Source organism: Rhinatrema bivittatum, chromosome 1 (genome assembly GCF_901001135.1).
Source record: "Rhinatrema bivittatum chromosome 1, aRhiBiv1.1, whole genome shotgun sequence".
Taxonomy (NCBI): domain Eukaryota; kingdom Metazoa; phylum Chordata; class Amphibia; order Gymnophiona; family Rhinatrematidae; genus Rhinatrema; species Rhinatrema bivittatum.
In genome coordinates, this window is record NC_042615.1 from 383441849 (window position 1) to 383466263 (window position 24415).

Below are 24415 nucleotides of genomic sequence, written 5' to 3' on the forward strand. Positions count from 1 at the left end.
GCCCCATACTTGCAAAAATACTGCTCCGTGAATTCTCCCACCTTTTTTTTTCATACCTCCAGACCTATGTAGATACTTCCGTAAATTTCCTCCCCCTCCATTATATTAATACTGTACCCATGTAGCTATTCTTTCCATCTTACCTCCCTAATTACTTTACAAGTTAACCCCCCCAAATTATTAATCCCCTTTCCTCATACATTAATATTACTGTACCCTTATATATATTATACAATTGAAGAAGCTATAAACCTCACAGTAAAATACCTCAACTCAATCAAAACTTTCCTCAACCAACTAAAACTATGTTTAAATATGAACAAAACTGAATGGATCCTAATAAAAAGAAACTTCTCCACTCATTCTTCTCAAATCCCATACATTCAAATTGACAACTCCAACTTACAAATGAAAAATCCAATAAAGGATCTTGGCATCTGGATTGATTATGACCTGAGCCTAAAAAACTGCATTGCCATAAAAACGAGAGAAGGCTTTCATAAACTCCAGATCCTAAAACATCTCAAACCATTACTGTACCCGAATGACTTCAGAACAATTCTTCAGACCCTCATTTTCTCAAGTCTAGATTATTGCAACGCAATTCTCTTAGGACTACCTAAATCCTCACTAAAACCACTACAATTACTTCAAAACGCTGCTGCACGAGTACTAACCGGAAAAAAGAAGTTTGATCACATCTCCCCAACCCTGAAAAACCTTCATTGGCTACCTATTTCACAAAGAATTAAATACAAATCCTTAACATTCTACATAACGAAATTTACAAAGACAACAATTCATCCCTAGACAACATGATTACAATCCACAAATCACCCCGCTCTTCAAGATCTTCTGACAAATTACAACTATTCATTCCTCCTCTCTCATCTGCAAAATTATCCTCTACTAGACATAGAGCCTTCTCTATAGCCGGACCAAAAGAATGGAACTCTATCCCAGGATACCTAAGTTCCATCAAAGATTCCAAAAATTTCAAAAAAGAACTAAAAACATGGTTGTTTAGACAATCATACACAGAATGATATAATCTATATTTACCAATTTCAACCATCTTGAACCCTAACACTTCTGTACAATAAGTTTATGCAAAATTAAACCTTTATGGTATTCTAACATGTTATACTCTGCTTTTGCTGAGATGTTATATATATATTTGCTCTTTGTATTGTACTATAATTTATAATTTATATCTGTTCAATGTAATGAATTTGTTACACTGTAAACCGGAATGAAGGCACCCAGCTATATTTCGGTATAAAAAAGAACATACATAAATAAATAAAAATAAATATATTGTATATACCTTATTCTGCTAATTCTGTACAAGTTTTACCCCCAAGTTCTTAACTCCGTTTCATGTACTTTCGCTGTTTAGTTCCATGTAAACAGATATGATGTTTCGACGGATACCGGTCTATAAAAGCGTTTAAATAAATAAACTCTTAGCTAGGGAGTAGAGATGTGAATCGGAACTGAAATCCGAACCGATTCTGGTTCCGATTCACATCTCTACTAGGGAGTCCTGTCCTGTGTGGCTGTAATGTGATACTTGTCCACAGAAAAAGCAAAGTTGCATACATGTGACAGGTGTTCTCCATGAACAGCAGAATATACTGCCACACAGTCCCTCTCTCCCTCCTTGAGAAGTTGATCTAGAAGCTTGGAAATAGATTGAGGGAATTCACATGGGAAGTCCCATGCATGCCCAGAACAAAATCCAGAAGTTACTAGGTTAGAGAAGAAAAAAGTCCGAATTGGTGCCATTGGATGATCTATTTGAACAAAATATCTGTTGCATGAGGAAGGAAAGAGATCTATGATTTAGGTTCCCATAGAACAGGGGTGGGTGGCCAACATTGCATATATCAAGAACCACAAAATCAGAATTCACAGTAGCAGAGAGCCACCAAACCTTTCACGGGTGAGGTGGAGTGGGGCAGGGGCTGTGAAGCTGCCCCACCTCCCCCCTGAAAGAAACAAATTCACACTCTGATACCCCCTCCATCTGTCAGACAGGCACTCAACCCCTCTCTTTCCCTCTCCCAGACACACACACACACCCTCATATTCTCTGACTCCCATAAAGACACACATGCCCTCGCACGCTCTCTCCCATAAAGACACACATGCCCTCGCACGCTCTCTCTCCCATAGACACACACTCTCGCATGCGCTCTCTCCCATAAAGACACACACACTCTCCCATGCTCTCTCTCCCATAAAGACACACACTCTCGCATGCTCTCTTTCCCAAAAAGACACACTCTCTCCCCCAAAAAGACACACACTCTCTCCCTCTCCCAAAAAGACACACTCCCTCGCATGCTCGCTCTCTCTCCCATAAAGACACAAGCACACCCTGCACGCTCTGTCTCCCATAAAGACACAAGCACACCCTCGCACACTCTCTTTTTCCCATAGACACAAGCACACCCTCGCACGCTCTGACACACACCCACACCCTTCCACTCACTCTCCCAGATACACCCTCCATTCTCTCTCTGACACCCCCTGCTCTGTCACACACATCCCCACTCTCTCTGACACATCTACTTCTCTCCCACTGACACACACACCATTCAGCTCTCTCTCCCAGACACAGAGACATAAACACACACACACACAGTCTTTCACATACAAATATTCTGCTTCTCATTATGTAACTTTTTGCTTGCTGTCACCTGTTCCGTAGTCCACTCCATGTCTTATTCCCACCCTTATTTGGCAACTCAACTCTCCAGGAGACTCTTTGGTTTCGCAGCACTTCACACACAAGCTCTCAAAGCCATGATTAAACTGAATTACAATTAGAGTATAACCTGCCATACCAAAACACTAATTGTCAGCACTCAGCCAGTAACAAACCTGTCTATGAAAAGACAATACTGCAAATATTACATCAGCCCTAAAACACCAATACACCTTCAATTAGGAGAACAGAACAAGCCAAGCTGCTATAGATCCCTACACCGTAACTATATACTGCAGAATATTTCACCTTAGTCACACAGTGAAAACAATAGGAATCTGATGATCACAAGAAGCCCTTTATTTCAATGCCCGACTCTGGCCGAGTTTCGCTCATAGAGCCTGGTGCACGCGCAAGTTATAAAATCAGGCGTACATGTGTGCACGCCCCTGACTGCCCCTTTTTGCAGGCCCCTAGACTTACGCGCGTCCCGGGGCTTGCGCGCGCCGCCGAGCCTATGCAAAATAGGCTCGGCGCACACAGGGGGGTTTTAAAAGGGTTACGCGCGTACCTTATGCGCTTAACCCTTTTAAAATCTGTCCCTTTATTATTCATAACAGTAATACATAGAATATTTCAAATAGTTGACAAATAGAACATCCAATCATTAAAATTTTTTTTTTTTAAATTTCCCAAATAGTAATAACATTTTTCAAAACAGATATATCAAATAACGACCAATAATTAAAACTAATATGGATTTAAAAATCATCAACTTTCCCTACCCTGAAATTGTGGGTTAGTGGGATGGGATGCTGGTGAAGAAGCATAGATTTGCTCTTCTCTCTCACTCATGCACATACACACTCTCACTGACACCTACTTGCTTATATCCACATGCACACACATTCCCTGACACACACTCGCTCACAAACACACGTGCTCGCTCACACTTTCTAACATATGCTCCCTGACACATGCTTGCTCATAAGTATGCACTTTCACATGTTCACCGACACTCTGTCATAGACACATGCTTGCTGACAAATATGCTCACTGACACATATATTTTCACTCACACACATGCTGATAGATAAATATGCTCACTCATGCACACATGCGCTCACACCCATATACTCTGACACTCACTGATATATACTCACAGATAAATACACTCACTCACACATACACACTGACACATCCGCTCACAGATACATATGCAAGCTCACACATTCCTGTCTCTCAGACTCTCTGAGATAAATTGACATAAGTGTAAAAAAAAAATTATTTTTTTTTACTTACATTGGTGGTTGGGGAAATCTAGGCAGGACCCCAGGACAATGGTTGGGCTTTCAGTTAAAACTTCTGGAGGTCTTCCAAACTGCAAGGCCTCATACTTTTTTTTTTTTTTTTTTCCTTTCCTATTTTGCCAAAGCCCAAGGATTGCCATTGGCAGAGAACAGCAGTGGTGGGAAGTATGCTAAGTGCCTCCCACCTTGAGAGGCACAGCAGATATAAGGAGAGACAGTCGTCCTGTTTCCTGCTGCCACAGCAGCTGAAGGTGTATATGGCCTAAGGGAGCAGGTCTATGGAGCTCATGCCGACGCAGAGAAAATTAAATAAGTAGGATCTAACAGGAAGGCTGTTGTAGGGGCCTAGTGCTGATCAGTGGCTCTGCAGACATGGACCACTGCAGTCGACACCAGCGATGTGACCAGCCCCTTAGATCTGTGTCCTTGTCATTGTAAGGCCTATAGAGTGCTTTGAAGTGAAGGCAGGCAGCTTATGCAGGCAGCGATCTTTCCCCTTTTCAGCAGCTGGTGTATGTAAAAATTGTACATTTACAACTTCCACCCGAACCAGCTGCTGAGAAGGGGAAGATTGTTTGCGAGAGACAGACAACAAATCTGGGTATACATCAGCAGTGCAGGAGGATTGTACGTGGAAGCCACCATTGAAGTGACCACAGTTGAAGCTTGAAGAGCCACTTATGAAGAGCTGCCAGTTGATCACCCCTGCCATAGAGAGGAGGTGCTGTAGAACCTAATTAGGTTTTTAAAATTTTCGCAATGAACATACATGTCATCTGTATGCATTGCCTGCATTATATGCAAATAGATCTCATGCATATTCATTGTGGAAATCCTTAAAACCTGAATGAATTGTGGTCCTCGAGGTTCGCATTTCAAGACCCTTATTTTATGGTTTCAAATTAAGGATATTTATCTGATACGAGGACAGGACCCTAGGTATCTTCTCTTTTCCCACAGGAAAATGCTACATCTTTCTGGTTTCTAAACTAACTTTGTTAGGGTTTACCTCCATGCACTTGGCACTTATCACCACTATGTAGAAGGAAACCCTATTTCTGTACATTCTTCAGTTGTTAGATTCCATTGAAGCCTCTCATCAAGCCTCCAGCTGTGCTGTGGGACATCGGTGTGGCTCTGACCCAGTTGCTGAAAGCCCTATTTGAGCCTTTGAACGTTCTTGTTGGTGGTCACTTCAGCCCGCAGAATTGGAGAACTCCATGTTTTAATGACCTAGTCATCTTACGTTAGATCCCAAATTCCTGCTTAAGATTGTTTCAGATTCCACCTGAATCAGTTAATCATCCTGCCAACATTCTTCTTTCCTAGGCCACGTGCCCAAAAGGATAAAGCAGTTTTCTATGCTTTGGATTGCAAAAGATCTACCACTTTCTATCTGAAGCAGACAAGCCCTTAGAATGTCCACCCAACCTTTACTAACTTTTGACCCTAAAAGACCTGGCAATGTGGTGCTGAAATTCACCATTTCCAATTAGATAGCAGATTGCATCTCCTTCTGTTACACTCAAGCAGGATTGACCTTAAGTGTATGCCAAAGCCCACCTTGTTAGTCCATGGTGACACTGATTGCTAGTGTGAGGTCGGTCTCCATTGAGGAGGTTTGCAAGATTACAATGTAGAGTTCAGCCCACACCTTCATATCAATTATTCTTTGAACATGGCTTCCTTTAGAGAATGCTAAGTTTGAACTATTTCTTCTTGGCTGCTTTTTTTTGAGAGGTAGGACCAATTTTTATGATTTGATTGTCTTCCCCATTATCAATACTTAAGAATTAAATAAAGAAAATACACCTCCTCAACAAAAGCATGTTTTTGTCCACTGATTATAGTCATGTCATTGAAGATAACCCATAGTTAGGGAATCCAACTTGTGTGACTCAGTGAACTTGCTTGTCTTCAGAGAAAGTAAACATGCCTATCTTTAATAGGTGCTCATTGAAAACAGCAGTTTGCTAGTTACACACACACTTCCTTCCCCTTTGGAAGTTGTGGTCAGCTACGACAGGAACAAAAATATTTTGTGGGAAGTCTGTGGATATGCAGTAAAGACTTTTAATCTTTACCAGAAAGCTCTGGGAAATTTTTTGCATTTGGCACAATGTGCAGTCATGTGTCCCACTTATGTAACTATAGAACTGTCTTCAGAGAACATGTTATGGGTAAGTACCTAACTCTTTTTTTTTTTTTTCCCCTTTCTTTAGCTAACATGTGAAAAAGTTTTGGACTTGATGTGTTGCATGTTGCCTCCAACACAAGATGGAGTGAAGACACAAGAGGAACGACCCAAAGTCAAGCCAAAATTCAGGAAAGGTATGTTTAGCGTTAGGTTTGCCTATTCTTCACCCACATTTAGATGTTAGGAAACAATGGGGCTAATGTTTCAGGTCTTACACCACTGCACATTTGGCAGCTGAGAGATTTACTAATATCCTGGCAATGTTTGTTCTGTTCATGCACCTGACAGTAGCTCAATTAATAACAGGTTGAATTGGAAATCTAAGATTTATAAAGATGAACAACATCCATGTGTAAAGTCACTGTGTTGGGACCATTGTCATTTAAAATGTTTCCAGTTTCAGTAAATCAGATTACTTGTAAGGCTTTATGATCAAGATTGTGAGGTACTTTTAACTGCTTTCAGAGATTTAATTAGATATCTGCCAGCCAACAGAATTTTGTGACTGCTTCCTGCAGGCTATAAATCATGAAGGGTTTCACTAGCCATTCTGGCTACAAGCAGATGAAACTGCAGAGCTCTGTATAATGAATCATTTAAAAGACTGTTCATCAAGTTATTATAACTCCAAGTCTTGAAGTCTAGATTATTTGGGAACCCCAAAGAGTCACAAAATGAAATCTAAAAATCATTGTATATAATTTATACATGACAAAAACAATTCTAAAACATAATCAATATTAAAATTAACATAATACTTGTTAAGAACAGTTATAAATATATTGAGTGAAACTGACCAAGATCAGGATATAGTTTTAAGTTTAGATGCAAAAAGGTTTTTGATTCATTGATATGGAATTATATGTATTGGGCCCTGAAAGAAGTAGGGTTTGTAGGGCAGATAATGGAATGATTTAAAGCTCTATACAAAGCCTCACATGCAAAATTACTAATCAATGACGAGGCTACTCGCAGTTTGGAGTTGCAAGGTGGTGTGTGCAGGGGGGTGCCCCTTATCTCCACTGTTTATTTTGGCTAATAAAATTAAGAAGTAATATATTCCAAGGGATAAAAAGTGGGAAACAAAACTTTAAAAATCTGTCCACAGATGATATTCTGATGTGTGTAACAGGCAGCAGGAGGTTCCTGAAATAATACAAGTAATCCCCCAGTTTGAAAGTTTTGCAGGACTAAAGATAAACTTTGATAAATCTGAAGCACTGCCGCTGACAAACTAGAACAAATGTGGTGAGGTATATTTCCTTTTAAGTGGGCTAAGGGGAAGATAAAACATTTGGCTGTATGGATTCCTAGAGCCTTAGGTATGTGTTATAACTTGAATATAAAGGAGACTAACAGATTAAAGTACTATATGGAGAGATCTTCCATTGTCTCTTATGGGCAGGTGCCCTCTTTTGAAAATGATGAAGGTATCAAAAATATTACACAAGCTGCAAATGTTACCTTATTGAATCTTGAAACCTGATTTATTGTTACTTAGGGCAGCTTTTATTTATTTCATTTTGAGAGGAAAGATGGCCAGGATAAATTGACAAATTAACAAGAACCAGAATGCTGGGTGGGTTAGAGTTATCACATTTCAGAATGTATAATGCAGCATGCCAGCTGAGGCTTATCTGGGAATGGCATTCTGGGGAGAACGTTTTCTGCATATCTGGAATGTTAGAAGGTATGCTCAAGCCATGGTCCCTGTTGTCCATCATCCATATGAGAGATGCCAAAATGCCCTACAACGTACGATGTAATATGCTGCTCAGGCCGGCTGTGCTGGCATGGCAATGGGTTTCGTGGATGGTGGGGACTGGAACACAGTTCACCCTTTTATTTGCCCTTTGTAGGGAATGCTGATTTCTCCCCAGGCGTGGAGCACAAAGCCTTCCAGACTTTGAGAGAAAAAAAGGGGTTAAGCAATATAAAGGAGTTTTATATGGAAGAGTAAGACTAAATGCTAAACGTCTTGCAAATTCAGGGCAAATTTGATGTTCCACATTCACACTTTTTTTTTTTCCATTTAAATTTTATTTAATTCGACCAAAAGAAAACTTTTATTTATTTATTTTTGGTTTTTATATACCGGAAGTTCCTGTATACAATACATATCACTCCGGTTCACAATTAACAGAGATAACTATCGCCGGGAAGGCGGTTTACATGGAACATACATGGAACATGGAACATATCTAATAAAGTGAACGGATAATCTATAATAAAGTACAATCTAATTTGTGGTTACTTTTATGAGTAACCACAAAAACAAAGAAGCTAGAAGTCAAGCATTCATAATAGTCTTTTCACAATAACTAAACAGAATCAACCACGTGTCATCATGGCAGAAATAATACCAAACAATCCTCCCCTTCCTCCCCCCCAGTTCTCTCAGAAAGCTTTGACTTGATAGGGCTTATGATTTCCTTTATATTAGGTGGAACATCTGTAAATAATCAAACTGCTAGCAACAGCAAGACAGACCTTGAAAGAACACAAAACACTAACCATCATGGCTCTTATCTGTTACCACCCAGCAACAGTATGGCTACCATATCTTTTGAAATCCCAACGGGATATACTTTTTATAGCCATTAGCTTCCCCAGAACATACATTTTACGTAACCGCCCCATTATGGAAACGATATCCGGATCCCTGAGATTCTTCCATTTATAGGCCACCTCACACTTAGTGGCCAGCACTAACTGCTTTAGCAGTTTATATCTACTCTCAGGCAAACTCTGATCATTAATCCCAAGTAGGAATAACTTTGGATCCCTAACCACCAAGAGACCTGTTAATGTCGTAAAGAAATGAGAGAACTCATCCCGCATTTTCCCCACCACAGAACAACCTCACCATAAATGGAAAAATGTGCCCCTCTCTCCACATCCTTCCAACAATTCCCTCCCACCTCTGGGTACATATGAATCATTCTCTCAGGAGATAGATACCATCTATACAGCATTTTATACCCCACTTCCATTATTCTAACTGAAAAAGAACATTTTGGGTAGCCAAGAATCAATGATCCCAAACTTCCTTCCCTAAGATTTTCTTTAAATCCTTCTCCCAGACCCTGACATGAGATGGTGTGGATTTAAGATCTCCATTTAGCATCCCATATATTCTGGAAATCGGTCTCATCAGTTTATCTGACTGTTCCCACAGATCTTCAAACAAGGTCTGTCTTAAGGTCTAGCAAAACAAAATGTAGCGACTGAACAAGAGAGTATCTATCTTTATCTCCAAGAGAATATCTATCTCGAATGAGACCATGTCAATATATTCTGACCACCTGTTCGAACCTAGTGATGTCCCTTCCCTGCCACTGAAAATAAGCAGCAGTATTATTGCCCAGAGGAAATTCCCTATGAAACAGAAATGACGAACTATGATAAAAATTGCGATCCCACCACTAGAGCTTTTCTCCACCTCCTCCAAACTGCTGAAGTCACACTGGTGCATGAGATAACCCTTTAAAATCTGACTCTTTCCCCCTTCCAAACTCACATACCCAAATCAACATGCCCTGCCCAGACCTGCTTCAACTTAACCCAAGGTTTCCCGCCATTAATTCTGTGCCAATCTATAAAGGCCCACAGATGGGAAGCCACATAATATTGTTCTAAATTTGATACTCCTAATCCCTGCTAAGTTAGTCTGATATAACACCTCCTTAGTCACTCATAGGGGACGCCATCTCCAAATGAAATTAAATATCTTTTTCTGCCATAACTTTAGGAGTTGGCTTGGAATGTGAATTGGTAGAGTCTGGAACAAGTAACACAATCTGAGCAGAATATTCATCTTCACAGTCAAGATCTGCCCCATTCAACCATTCCCATTTATCTAAGTCACAAAAATCTTTCTTTTTAATCAAAGCCCCATAAGTCAAATTAAACTGATTTCCCCCCCTCCCCCTCAGAACCTATGCAAACACCCAAATACTTCACCCACTCCTTAGCTACCTTGAACATCAGCTGAGTCCTCAATCTATCAACACATTCTGGAGAAGCTGAAATTTTTAAAAATTTCTGACTTGTCCTCATTCATTTTGAACCCAGAGACTAACCCATAACTCTGCATTTCCTCCAGCAGCACCTTCAGAGAGACCTGAGAGTCCACTAATGTAAACAATAAGTTTGCAAAGAGATTTTATAGCTAACATCTTCTATCTTTACACTGCGTATCCTCTCCTCTCTACGAATCCGTTCCGCAAAGGCTTCTAGGAGACAGAGCAATGGAGAAAGGAGGCACCCCGACGTGTTCCCCGCTTGACTGCAAATGGTTCTGTAAAGCCCCCATTAATCTTCAGACATGCCTGCGGTCCTGTATACAATTTCTTAATCCACGAGATAAAGGTAGAACCTATCTGTATTCTTTCCAGGACCCGATAAAGAAACATCCAATTAACCCTATCAAAAGCCTTTTCGGCATCCACCACCAAAAGAACAGCTAGAATTTCTTGCTGCCTTACAAACACTTCAAATTGGACACCCTGTGAACATTATCAGACATAAGTCTCCACATTCACACTTTTTTACTTTCTTAAAGGCAAAGCATTATTTGAAATCTTTGAACTGGGTGGCAAATATAAAATCAGAGAGAGAATTTGCAGGTAGAAAGCAAATAGTAGGGAAGTGTAAGAATTCAATATTGCAATGGCACTCAGTGTTTCAGCAAAATAGAAAAACGTTTGAGAGAACTATGTATCTACTGGCATGAAGCAATGAATATAAAGATCACCACAAAAATATGCAAAGATACTTCACAGAGCTGCACAAATTTAAATAAGATGTCACAACGAAGGAAATGAAATTCAAAACATTGCTCTGCTCTTTTTTGATAATGTTAAAAAGCTATCGTATGGGGGTTAGATGATACAATTTTCAGTTTTTATTTTATTTTGCCTGGGATTTTCAATGTGATAAAATCAGTGGAAAAATGACTTAACACACAGGAGAAAAATCAGGGTAAAAGTAAATTTTTCTACTGATTTTTATCATATTGAAATTCCCAAGAAAAAAAACTGAAAACAAGTCACTAATGATAAGCAAACTGTAACAATGTATAATTGAGCAAGGAAACAGTACACACATTTTTGCTTTGTAATAGACTGGAAATGTTTTGGGATGGTGTAGTAAAAAAAAAGCTTCAAAAATGTGTGGGGATGCCCATTCCACTTAATGGTGAAATACTGTTTAGAAATTTGAATATGAGGAAGGGGCAGAAGTTGTTTGTATATTTTATCTTGCAAGCTGCATGTAAATGTGTATTGAAGAGGAGACTCTGAGTACATGGCATGACAAAATGATCAAGCTAATGCAATTTGAGAGATCAGATGAACAAATTTCTAAACACAAAATGGTTGTAGAATGTGTGGAAATGTATGCAAGGATGTGAATGTATGGATGATGAGGCTTTTGCTATAAGAGGGTGGGTGAGGCATGCTTTTCCTTTTTTTTTTTTTTTGTTTTTGTTTTAAACTGAGAGGTTTTCTGCGATAGCATGTGATGTAATATGTAATACATATTTTCTTCTCCTTTTTATAAATGTTGTAAGCATGTTATTATACTTGGTTTATGGCCCATGAATATTATGTACTCTTCACTGTGCAGCAATTTTTTTCACCTCTGCTGCATGTTATCCAGTAATAAATTAAAACAAAAAAATTCAGTTTGGTTCAGTGTTTCACTTGTAGGTTTTATATCTGGATTCTGACAAGACACTCAACTAGCACATTGTTTTGTATCAAACATTATTCATTTGTGAAGTTTAACATTTTCATATTATGGACTACATACCATAGTATGTATTGCCATACATACCCGCTCCAGACGCCTCTCTCTCTCTCTCTCTCCACTCCCCTGCTGAGGCTCGCGCGGTCGGCGCGGCCCTTTCGGGGCAAGAGCCTGCTCACCTTTCCGCTCGATCTTCAATCAGGTGAGCCTGCACGACAGGAAGTGAACGGGAAAAGAAATAAAATAAAACCCGCTCCAGGCCCAGAAGCCTCGCGGGGAGGGAGCCGCGCCCCCAAAGCAGCCACAGGGCCAATCGAAGGGCGCCTACTGCCCCTTTAAAAGCAGGCTCAATCCCGGCGGCGCTCTCTCTTTTCGGCGCCCACCCGCTCCAGACGCCCAGCTCTCTCTCTCTCTCTCTCTCCACTCCCCTGCCGAGGCTCGCGCGGCCCTTTAGGGGCAAGAGCCTGCTCACCTTTCCGCTCGATCTTCAATCAGGTGAGCCGTGTAGGGGGAGACAGGAAGTGAACGGGAAAAGGAATAAAATAAAACCCGCTCCAGGCCCAGAAGCCTCACGGGGAGGGAGCCGCGCCCCCAAAGCAGCCACAGGGCCAATCGAAGGGCGCCTACTGCCCCTTTAAAAGCAGGCTCAATACCGGCGGCGTAGCACGAAGGAGCGCGACCTAAGGGGCCTGCCCCTTAGTGCGCCCCTTCGTGCGCCTAAGGATTTCAGGACAAAGGCCACCCTTGATAGACACCCTCGCCTCAACATTGCTACACGCGTCTCACAGCCAACAGTCACCTGCCTCCACCAGGACTCCACCAACTTCCACCAGCAATCACCCAGCCTCTTCCAACAATCATCCAGCCTCATCAACCTCATTCCAGCAATCATCAACCTCATTCCAGCAATCAGCCTCTCCCAGCAATCACCCAGCCTCTCCCAGCAATCATCCAGCCTCATCAACCTCATTCCAGCAATCATCCAGCCTCTTCCAGCAATCATCCAGCCTCTTCCAGCAATCATCCAGCCTCATCAACCTCATTCCAGTAATCATCAACCTCATTCCAGCAATCATCCAGCACTCCACCAGCCTCATCCAGCAATCATCCAGACTCTCCCAACAATCATCTAGCACACAACCCATCTCCCACCACACAACTAGATCATAATGCTTCCGGGACTCCCAATCCCTATTCTTCACCACAACTTCTACAACACAGGAAGAGCAACAATGCAATACCATCCACGCTCTTCTAAATCTCTCATTCCGATCTTGATTTCACCTCTTACCCAACTCCTAGGTATCACTCTATTCTCCCTGACACTATTCAACGCACAATCCATCACCAAAAAAACGCTGATCCTCAATGACTACCTCCTAGACGCCAAACCGGACATCTGCGCCATAACAGAAACTTGGCTGAAACCAACAGACATAGCCCTAATAAATCAACTCCCCACACAGATGTATGACTTCTTTTCCCTCCCACGAGCAAAGAAAAGGGGCGGGGGCCTCCTAGCTACCAAAAAAGAACTGAGAGTCTCCCAACTTCCAGTAAGATCAGACTCAAAATTAGAAACGGGCCTCTTCAAAACAGACCAACTCCAAATCCTTTTAGTCTACGCCCCACCAGGACTCCTCGACTCAGATGCCTCCCCCATAGTAGAATTAATCGCAAAATACATAAACCTAGACTCCCCCGCCTTGATACTAGGAGATTTCAACCTACATGTTGACAACACTACACTCACAACCAACTGTGAATCCTTACTCTCCACACTTACAGCCATGGGCTTCCAACAGATTATCAAGGAACCCACCCACAAAGCAGGCCACACCGTGGACCTCATTTTCATAAACTCTGGCATCAAGCACGCGTCCCCTCCTGCATGCACACCGGCCCCCTGGTCGGATCACTCACTAATATCCGGTACTTTCTCAATATCTGAACCCTGTAACCCTCACCCCCCTCAATCTTCATTTACCTTCAGAAGATCCTGTGCTTCCGCTGACCTCAGCATCCACCTGGCTAAAGAACTCCCACACTTAAACCTCTCAGATCCCAACTCAGCCTTATCATCCTGGAACAATATCACAGAGGAAATAGCAAATAAATTATGTCCACTATCAACAAAAAAACTCAAACCAAATTCCCCAAAGAGACAACCATGGTTCACAAATGACCTACGGAAACTCAAGCAACTCCTCAGAAAAAAGGAAAACAAATGGTGCAAAACTCCTTGTCCCAACACACTTTCCGCCTACAAATCTGCCCTCCATCTTTACAGGAACTCAACCATAAAGGCAAAAAGGGATTTCTACGCTCACAAGATTCACGACCTTACTTTTGACGCAAAAGCACTCTTCTCTTTCGTTTCCGAGTTAACTCAACATAACACACCACCTATCCCTAATGAACAAGCACAAGCCAAAGCCGATGAACTAGCCCTATTCTTCCAAACCAAAATCTCCAATCTCCTAACCCTCTTACCTCCTAGCCCCACATCGCCAACTACCTCCTACCACCTCCTCAGCAAAAGAACCTCGCTGGATGCATTCGAACTGACTAACGCTTCAGAGATCCAGTCCCTATTAAAGAAAATGAAGCCTTCCTCCCATCCCCTCTACCTTATACCGTCAAAACTCCTTCTGCTAATACCTGAAACCATCTCCAAACCACTAGCAGACATCATAAACTGTTCCTTAACACAGGGAATCTTCCCTGATGCCCTAAAAATTGCCTCTCTTAAACCACTACTGAAGAAATCAGACTTAGATCCCAAGAATCCCAACAACTTCCGCCCAATTTCCAACTTGTCTTTCGTAGCAAAGATTTTGGAAAAACTGGTCAATTCACAACTCTCAGACTACCTTGAAGATCATGAAATACTATACCCCTCCCAATATGGGTTCCGCAAGGCTTTAAGCACTGAAACCCTACTCTTATCGCTAACAGACCACCTCACCATGGGTTTGGATAAAGGACAATCTTTCTTATTAATTCTTCTAGACCTGTCTGCGGCATTCGACACTGTAAACCATACAGTGTCCTCCTCAATCGCCTATCAGACATTGGAATAACAGGCTCGGCACACACATGGTTCAAAACATTCCTTTGTAACAGAGGTTACAAAGTGAGAATCAATAACAAAGAATCCCCCCGCTACAATTCCTCGCTAGGAGTTCCTCAAGGCTCCTCCCTATCCCCTACTTTTATTCAACATCTACCTGCTTCCCCTATGCCAATTGCTAACCAAACTACAACTAAAACATTTCCTTTACACAGACGACGTGCAAATTCTGATAACCATCAAAGAATCTAACACCAAAACACTGAAACACTAGGATAACTGCCTCTGAGAGATAAACAGTCTCCTCGCCAACCTAAATCTAATACTAAACTCAGCCAAAACAGAACTCCTCCTCATCACTCCCGAATACAGCAACTCCCTGCAAATTGCCCCATCCAATACCATTGTCTCACAAGCAAGAGACCTAGGAGTAATAATAGACCATCCAATACCATTGTCTCACAAGCAAGAGACCTAGGAGTAATAATAGACAATCACCTGAATCTAAAAACATTTATCAGCAATACCACCAAGAATTGCTTCTACAAGCTACAAGTAATAAAAAGAATGAAACCTCTCCTACACTTTCATGACTTCAGAACAGTCCCACAAGCCGTCATATTCTCCAAGATAGATTATTGCAACTCTATCTTGCTAGGTCTCCCAGCCTCATCCATAAAACCACTTCAGATGTTCCAGAATGTGGCAGCTAGAATCCTGACAAACTCCAGAAGAAGAGACCACATCACTCCTTTTTTAAAAAATCTACACTGGCTACCTATACACTTCAGAATTCTTCACAAGTCCATTACCATCATCCATAAAACCATCCATTCCCAAGCCCCTCTCAACCTCCAAATCCCCCTCAGACGACACACATCATCCAGACCCATCAGAGAAGCCTACAGAGGGTCCCTGCTCATCCCCCCTACCAAATCCACACACCATCTACAACTCAGAAATCGGGCCTTTTCTACTGCGGGCCCCTCTCTCTGGAACACATTACCAACTGACCTCAGACTAGAGCCATGCTTATTAACATTCAGAAAAAGGCTTAAGACTTGGCTATTTAAACAAGCCTTTCCAGAGTCTAATATCCATTAACATAAGCATAATGTAAATACTGTTCATTGTACATATTTTACTTCTGTATAATTTCTTTAATTATTGTCTCCGTGCTCCACCAGTTCTAGCAACCCTGTTATATTGTAACTTTATTGTTTCTTATGCACTGGTTATTTGTACAAAGTTACTGCACCCCTTGTTATCTGTAAACCGGCATGATATGATTGTATCATGAATGCCGGTATAAAAAAAGCTCTAAATAAATAAAATAAATAGTAAAAAGAAATTCTGTGGTATTCCTCTTTGGTCAGTTACTTTTGTACTATTTATTCCCTACCTAAAAATTTTGGATCTCTGTTCAAAATTTTCTGTCAGGGCTTGTATAAGAGTTTCTTTCTTTTGATTGGGGAATGAATGCCATCCACATTAAGAGAAGTAAATTTTACTGTCTCCATAGCACTCGAGTCCTATAGGCCCAGCCCCATCGAGCTTTGCAAAGAAATTGTCAGTTTTGAGAATCCCTCTGCTCCCCAGCCTGAGCCTCCGGGATCATACGAAAACATCGCAGACCCCTTTACGTCATTGTCCAGTATAGACTGCTCCCCATCCAAGAATACGTGCACTTCTCCTAGGGATTCCTTCTGTCCCACCCCCATATACACCATACATACCAGATATCCCTCCATTCACACTCACAGCTCTTGATTTGCAACCTTAGGAGGCCCAGAGCTCCAACATACCCCCGTATCCGAGGCATGTTGAGGCTCTCCTCCGCCCCCTCCCCCCCCCCCTAGAAACATTGAAATATAGGATTGAAATCACAAGTGTAACCATTACATTATAACTTTGTAACTAAAACAAAAGGCTGAAATTGCAACGCTCAGGTGTCACGAGCCCCCTCTGGGAGCCAATCTTCCTGGAAGTCACTGGCGAATCAATACAACTCAAACATTGAGTAAGGTACTGGATAAAATGTCTAAGAAGCAATAACACTGTTTCCAAACCAACGCTGGCAGTAAGCGGTCCCTAGGTGTATATTTCCCGCTTTTCGTCAAGAACAACCTAGCCATGGCAGATCTCCCTTGTAGTTGAAAACTACTCAGCTACCCCCAGTCCAGAGGACACCGCCGGAGCCAAGGTCGCCAGGAAGGCAGTGGCATCATCTGGTTTCAGAAAAAAGAGAGTCTTGTTATCATGGTGTATCCTCAGCTTGGCCGGATAAAGCAATGCAAACGAGATGCCTCTCTTATGCAATTCAGTACACGTAGGCACCATTGCTCTCCATTGCATGGCGACCGCCGTTGAGAAATCATTAAAGAGCAGAATGCGGTTCCCTTTGTATTCTATTACCTGACGTTTTCGGCACTCACGCATCAGCTGCACCTTATGCAACCAGTTCAGGATACGCGCCATGACCGGTCGTGGCCTATTATCACCATCCCGAGGAGGGCCTATCCGATGGGCTCGCTCGCAGTGTAACTGGCCTACCAAAGAAAACAGACCCAGGTGATTAGGGAGCCAGTCCTCTATAAGATGATACAACTCTGATTCTTTTACAGTTTCTGGAATTCCGACCAGTTTGATATTATTCCTTCGATTTCTGTTCTCCTGATCATCGATCCGAGTCAGGAGTATGGCCTGCTGCTCCGTGAGATGTTGGACCTGTCGTTCCGCGGTTTCCAGCCAATCATCCTGATCACTGATCCTTTGCTCCACGCCATCCATCCGCTTGGCTTGCCCCTCCAGAGTCCCCTTTATATCGTCTATCATAGTCTGCAGTCTGATGAGCCTCTCATCCAGTGTTCCCGAGACCCGGGACGAGATTTGCATTAAAACATCCTCCGACACTGAAGTGAGTTGCTTCGTACTCTCTGAATTGGTAGCCATTTTGGCTGAGGGAATCCCTCACTCAGTACTAGCCTGAGAACTCTGATGTCGCATTCTGCATTTGCCCCACGCTAGGCTGTACCAGAGCGCACGATTTATCTGCGCTGAAGGGGCTGAACGCCTTGCAGCTATACTCAGTAAAATCCGAAGTAGTATCCGCTTATGCTGTAAAAGTTGGTGATAGGAATAAATGGAAGGGCTTGTTATGCAGCCGTCAGGCAAGGAGCACTGGTGAATCTAAGCAGTCCACAGTGACACGCAGGAGAATCAGCAGGAGCGCCTATATGTAGTAGAATTACCAGAGAAAAGATAGGAGAGTAGTGCTCGCTGTACTGGCTTCACGCAATGAGGTTTTATCCTCAAAAGTGTGCTCCAACTTGACAAACCCCTCTGGAATTGAGATTCCTAGGCATCAAACCAGGTCCCAGATATCATTAATGAGAACGCGATTAGAGAGCCGCCATCTTGCCATGTGGCTTTTAGTAGAATCTTGCTCTGCGGTCTGAGCCCCTCTCCGCCTCTGTCCCGATCGTTTGCTCCCCCAGCGCTCCCAAAACAGTCCAGCCTCCTCACTGACCTTTTCCACTCTATACAAGAGACTTGCCCCAGAATCACCGCCGCAGTCGGGAGCTTATTTCTTATACTTTTGCCGTTCGGCCGCCATTTTGGCTTCACGAGGCGAGGATCCGATGCGCAACGCTGTATCGGGGGTATTGAGGTTTGAGAAGCCCCTCCAGAAAGGCTCAAACAAAATCGCCACCTCTTCAGCCGATTATAGGGGGGGAAACAGAAGGGAGCCGCGGAGCTCGCTCTTCCAACTGCCTTACCGGTGATGTCATCACCCGGAAGTCCCAGAGTAGGTTCTATTTACCATCACACGCTGTCTTCTGTCCGTCAACCAGTTTGTAATCCACGCCACCACCTTGGCGCTCACTCTCAAGCTTCTCATTTTATTCACAAGTCTCCTATGCGGGACTGTATCAGAAGCTTCCTCGATCCAGTTCTTTAGTCACCCAAACAAAAAGAAATCTATCAGATTTGTCTGACAAGACCTGACCCTATTGAATCCATGTTGCCTTGGGTCCAGCAATCCTCCTGTCTGTAGATAGTTCACTATCCTTTCCTTCAACAGTCTCCATTAATTTTCCCACCACCGAGGTGAGGCTAACTGGCCTGTAGTTTCCAGTCTCCTCTCTGCTACCACTCTTGCGGAGCAGGAGCACCACCGCTCTTCTCCAATCACTCGGCACCACTCCCATTTCCAGGGATCTATTAAACAGTTCATGCAGCAGACCCGCAAGCACATCTCTGAGCTCCCTCAGTATCGTGGGATGAACTTCATTCAGCCCCTTGGCCTTGTGCACTTTGTTTTCCTACCTCTTCCCATTCTTTCTCTTCTGTAAATGGATTTTTATCTTCAGTCTTGTCAACCAGCAAAGATCCTTCTCCAGGGTGGTCTTTAGTGAACACTGAACTGAAGTATCTGTTTAATATTTCCGCCATTTCTTCATCTCTCTCCACACATTGATCATTGTCACCTTTCAGTTTCATAATACCATTTCGTAACCTTTCTCTGATATATCTGAAAAATGATTTGTTGATTTACTTCTTTGGCAATCTTTTCTTCCACCTGACTTTTAGCTTTCTTGATTTCCTTCTTTGTCTCCCTCAGTTTCACCAGATATTCTTCCCTGTTTTCCTCATTTTGGGATCCTTTATATTTCTTGAAAGCTGTTCTTTTTGCTTTCATTTTATCTGCAACTTCCTTTGAGAACCAGATCGGTTTCTTATTTCTCTTACTTTGGTTTACTCTTCTAACATAGATTTGTTGCCTTTGTAATTGCTCCCTTTCAGGCCGATACAGTACAGTGCGCTCCAACGGAGCGCACTGTTAACCTGCCCTTGGACGCGCGTTTTCCCTTACCCCTTATTCAGTAAGGAGCGGAAAACGCGCGTCCAACCCATGGCATCTAATAGCTCCCTCAACATGCAAATGCATGTTGATGGCCCTATTAGGTATGCCCGCGCAATACAGAAAGTAAAATGTGCAGCCAAGCCGCACACTTTACTTTCAGAAATTAGCGTCTACCCAAAGGTAGGCGCTAGTTTCTGCCAGCACTGGGAAAGTGCACAGAAAAGCAGTAAAAACTGCTTTTCTGTGCACCCCCCGACTTAATATCATGGCGATATTAAGTCGGAGGTCCCAAGAGTAAAAAAAAAAAAAAAGAAAAGAAAAAAAAATGTTAAATGGGCCGGCAGCTGTCGGGCCGAAAACCAGACGCTCAATTTTGCCGGCATCCGGTTTCCGAGCCCGTGGCTGTCAGCGGGCTCGAACTGACGCCGGCAAAATTGAGCGTCGGCTGTCAAACCCGCAGACAGCCGCCGCTCCGGGTCAAAAGGAGGTGCTAGGGACACACTAGTGTCCCTAGCGCCTCCTTTTGCCCGTTTCTACCGCACCACCTAATTTAAATACAGAATCGTCCGCACAGGTGAGTGGCCTGTGTGCGCGCTGGGAGAGCAGGCGTTCGTCCGCTCTCCAGTGGACTTTACTGAATCGGCCCGTTTGTTTGCTTTCCTATAAGTCTCTATGAAGAGCAGGAGCATCTCACATTCTCACCTCTTTGGGAGTTGATTTGTTAAGCTTTTATGTAGGACTGGAGAGGATCTGAGCATTGGCTAGCAGGGTAGGAAGTCCTGCACAGGTCAAGAAAAGCCTTCTAGACTTTTCTACAGCTTTCTAAGAAAAGCTCCATGTCACCCACTTAAGAGCCTAATTATCCTGCTGTCCACAGAAAACACCTATTACAAGTATGCAACTCAGTTTACCCATAAAACATACGTTTGGGCTTTTAAGACTTATGTATCTTTCTTACTTTTACCACTACTGTATAAATGGTTTACTACTAATTTAAGTATAACTGGTTTCTCACTGGTTTGTCTAACTTTATCTACTTTACCAGTAAAATATTTTGTAACTGGGAATGTGTAAAACATATATATGTAAATAATATAACTAAAATGCAGTTTGTTTGTTCTAGGTTCTGATCAGAAGCTTTTACCTTGCACTAATAAGGCTGTTATGCCTTATTGTTTCCAGTTAATGTTGGCATGCTTTAAGGTGAGTGTGAGTGACCTGTAAAACTTTAAAGATTCATCATAATTGCCTACTGGCTGCAAGGGTTGCCAAATTAAAATAGCTGTCATTATAAAAGTGAATATTTACTGTATGTTGATGTGCTATCTGAGTGTACATTTTATTAGTTATTGATGTCTGTGTAGTTAACACTGTGTCCATTGTTAACTACAAACAGGTTTTTCAGTTTGCGGTGGCCAGCTGTATAACATATGTTGCCAGTATTTCAATTAAAGATTGCAGCAATTCTCTGTGCTAGGATAGCTAGTGTGCTAAATTTATTATGATATTGTCTTTCAAAGCCATAAAATATGGTTTACAGATGTATTGTTCTTTTTTTTAATGATATTTAGAATGTGTTATACTGCAAATCAGCTTTGCTGATTTCCTGTTTTTCAACAGTTGAGAGCGTTCACAGACAATAGAGATGACATGGCACTGGGTCATGTAATAGTCCTGCTTCAACATGAATGGCCAAGAGGGGAGAACTTATTTCTGAAAGCTATCAACAAAATTTGTCAGCAAGGAAACTTCCAATATGAGAATTTTTTCAACTATGTTACAAGTATCCTTTTTGTGTGTGTACTCTGAATCAATATAGTTCAAGAATTCAAAACATTTATTAAGGGCCTGATGCATCGAGGTCTTTGACCATGGACAGAGAATGTTCAGCTGCAAGGTTCAGAGAAGTGACTTTTGACACCTAAAGGCATAGGCTCAGAAATATTCCCCAGTTTATATTGAGAGTGATTCTGAGTGCTCTTGGGAATCCCCTTATAGGTTAGAGGAGATGGGTTCTCAAGAGGAATTTTCGCCTGAGTCCCCCCTGGATTCCTCCTCTTTGCAGATTTTATGAAGGTAATGGCCAAGTCTATTCCCAGTGAGATGCATATCAAAGGAGAGCTTATGACATTCTTTTTCTGCCTGTTCAAGTATCTGGTTGGTGTTCATTATTAGAGCACAATAATTTCATTTGCAATAATCAGGACCAGAAACAACTCAGGTACTTCAGACATTACATAGAACATATTTTTCACTGAACTGTCACACATCCATTCAGTGCACAAAAAAGACAAAAACATTGTCCTAAAGAGCTGATGGCAGTGCCATTCCACCCTCTTTACCAGGATATATATATATAGTACAATGTGGGAAACACCAATCTTCATCCTCCTGGTTTGCAAGAAGGAAGATACTAAGATGACAGGAATTCGGCAGGTTTCATTTTTCCACACCAGTCTGGCAATTGCATCCACTCTGAAACTGCCAAGAGGTTTAAAATGCATGCCTCGATAATCCTGGGACATGAGTGTCAGACATTGGATCATTTTGGAAAGTGGCACAATTAGAATGCTAAGCTCTAATCCTCCATGTATGATCCTACCAGACCTTCGTGGTCCAACATTTAGATACCAGTTTTTTTTTTTTAAAACACTGGAATTCACCAATCACCTTATTGAAGAGGATCAAGGTAAAATCCATTGAAAGCTTAAGAGAGAGAAGCTATGCAACACTTCAGATTCTTTCCAATGTTGGCTCCAAAGCAGCCTCCACTTTCAAGAGGTACCAGAATCAATTGCTTAGGAAACATTTCAAGAAGAAAAAAATGCTTCCAGTATGGGTTTTGCCCCAGACAACCAAGCTTCAGAACTCACTAGCAGAAAGTTAGAAGCTCTAAAGCCCCACTCAACCAGCCTGTCAAAACCAGACAGAATTTTGGCTGGATCCAGAGCCTGTAGCCAGCAGTTTGGTCTTCATCCCACAGAAGTTGCGTATTAGAGGGATTCTATGAGTTTATGCAAATTGTTGGTTCATAATAACTTCCAACAGTTAGGTCCTTTGAGTGATTTTAGAAGGAAATAGAAGGAAAATAGAAGTAGTCTTTTCCTATTGTCTATATTATTTTTTCAAATTTGTCTACAACCACAATCTGCATAGTGCTTAGGACGAGTTACAGACTATATGAATGTTGTTTTCCCCTTTTTGTTAATGACAGTCTTTGGCTGGGGGATTCCATTTGTGTGACTCGATGAATATTCTTGTCGTCATAGAAAACAAAATTGCTTACCTGTAACAGGTATTCTTTGAGGATAGCAGGTCAGCCGTTGTTTTCCCCCAGTTAAAGCTAAATTGGAACTGAGGGGGAGCCCTGGTGCTGCAGCAGCAAAGGAATTCACATGCAGAAAACAGCTTTAGGTCTTTTGAGAAAGTTCTGAAATGGTTGTCTATTTGGTACCAAAACTGTTGACTTAAGAAAGCTTTTGTCACAGGTAAGTAACTTTGCTTTTTTTCCTCTGTCTTAAATATGCAAAAATACTCCAGCTAAATCAGGTTGCACATATAATGGAGCTTAGAAATGGAGTAGAGCCTGCTAAATTGATAACTTTCTGATCACTTGCTGAATTTGGAAGTAGCATTAAATTTGTTCTAGCAGTCAAACCAACCACAAGATCCTGTTGTAGCTTTTCAGCTGGGATTGTGGCCTCAAGCACCTAGTTCTCCGGACTAGCTTTATTTCTCAAATGTCATACTTTTCCTGCTTGTATGACTACCAAGACTATATATATATATGTCTACATTTCTGCCATTGGTGGTTCTGGTTTTTGGTATCTCATTATATGGTGTCCATGCAGTCATTTTTCTGCTGTTGAAATTGGACATCCAATAGCTTGGTCTTTGGTTTTTTTTTTGTTTTTTTTACAGGGTTGTAGGGAGAGAGCTTATGACTTCTAACTCTACCTCCCTTTATATGTATTATTATTTACCAGTGACCCTCTTGTTCATCATTAGAAAATTACACAACTGTCTGAATAAAAACAAATTTCCTTACTTATACGTTACACAAGGATAAGCTTAACACTTTCAGTCAATACACTCACAAGCAATTAGGAACACATCCAGTGCTTATCGAATTACCCTTAATTTCTGCTGGTCTCACATCTCTTTAGCAGAGACTTATTTTGAATGCTAATAAACTCTACCTTACTTAACCCCCCCAGGAAAGGAATGGAACCAGATTCTTACTAGGCGACAGGTAATAGCTTCATTCTTGGGCTGGTTGGGGGAGATCCCTCCCTTCACTGGTCTCCAGCACAAATACAGAGGACAATACCGGCCACCGAAGCAACAGACTGTTCAATCTCAAGTCTCTTAGACCTGTCTCCACAAGTCATCTTGGCCCAGGATGCACGGCAAAGCAAGGATGGATTGCCACAGCACTCAGAGGGGTCGCTGCCTTCTCGTCCCGATGGACAGTGCATGGCAGCGGCCGGTAGAACCAGAGGGC

At 42.1% G+C, this 24415-nt stretch overlaps 1 protein-coding gene across 4 annotated transcripts in view; it reads left to right on the forward strand.

Moving 5' to 3' along the window:
• INTS10 (integrator complex subunit 10) overlaps window positions 1-24415 on the forward strand; it is a 182156-nt gene that overhangs the window by 108480 nt on the left and 49261 nt on the right. For all 4 annotated transcript variants that reach the window (XM_029601117.1, XM_029601131.1, XM_029601123.1 and 1 more), the window contains exons 13-15: window positions 6246-6354; window positions 21035-21114; window positions 21532-21694. In XM_029601117.1, the coding sequence (XP_029456977.1) occupies window positions 6246-6354; window positions 21035-21114; window positions 21532-21694 (352 nt within the window). The remainder of the gene's footprint in view (window positions 1-6245; window positions 6355-21034; window positions 21115-21531; window positions 21695-24415) is intronic.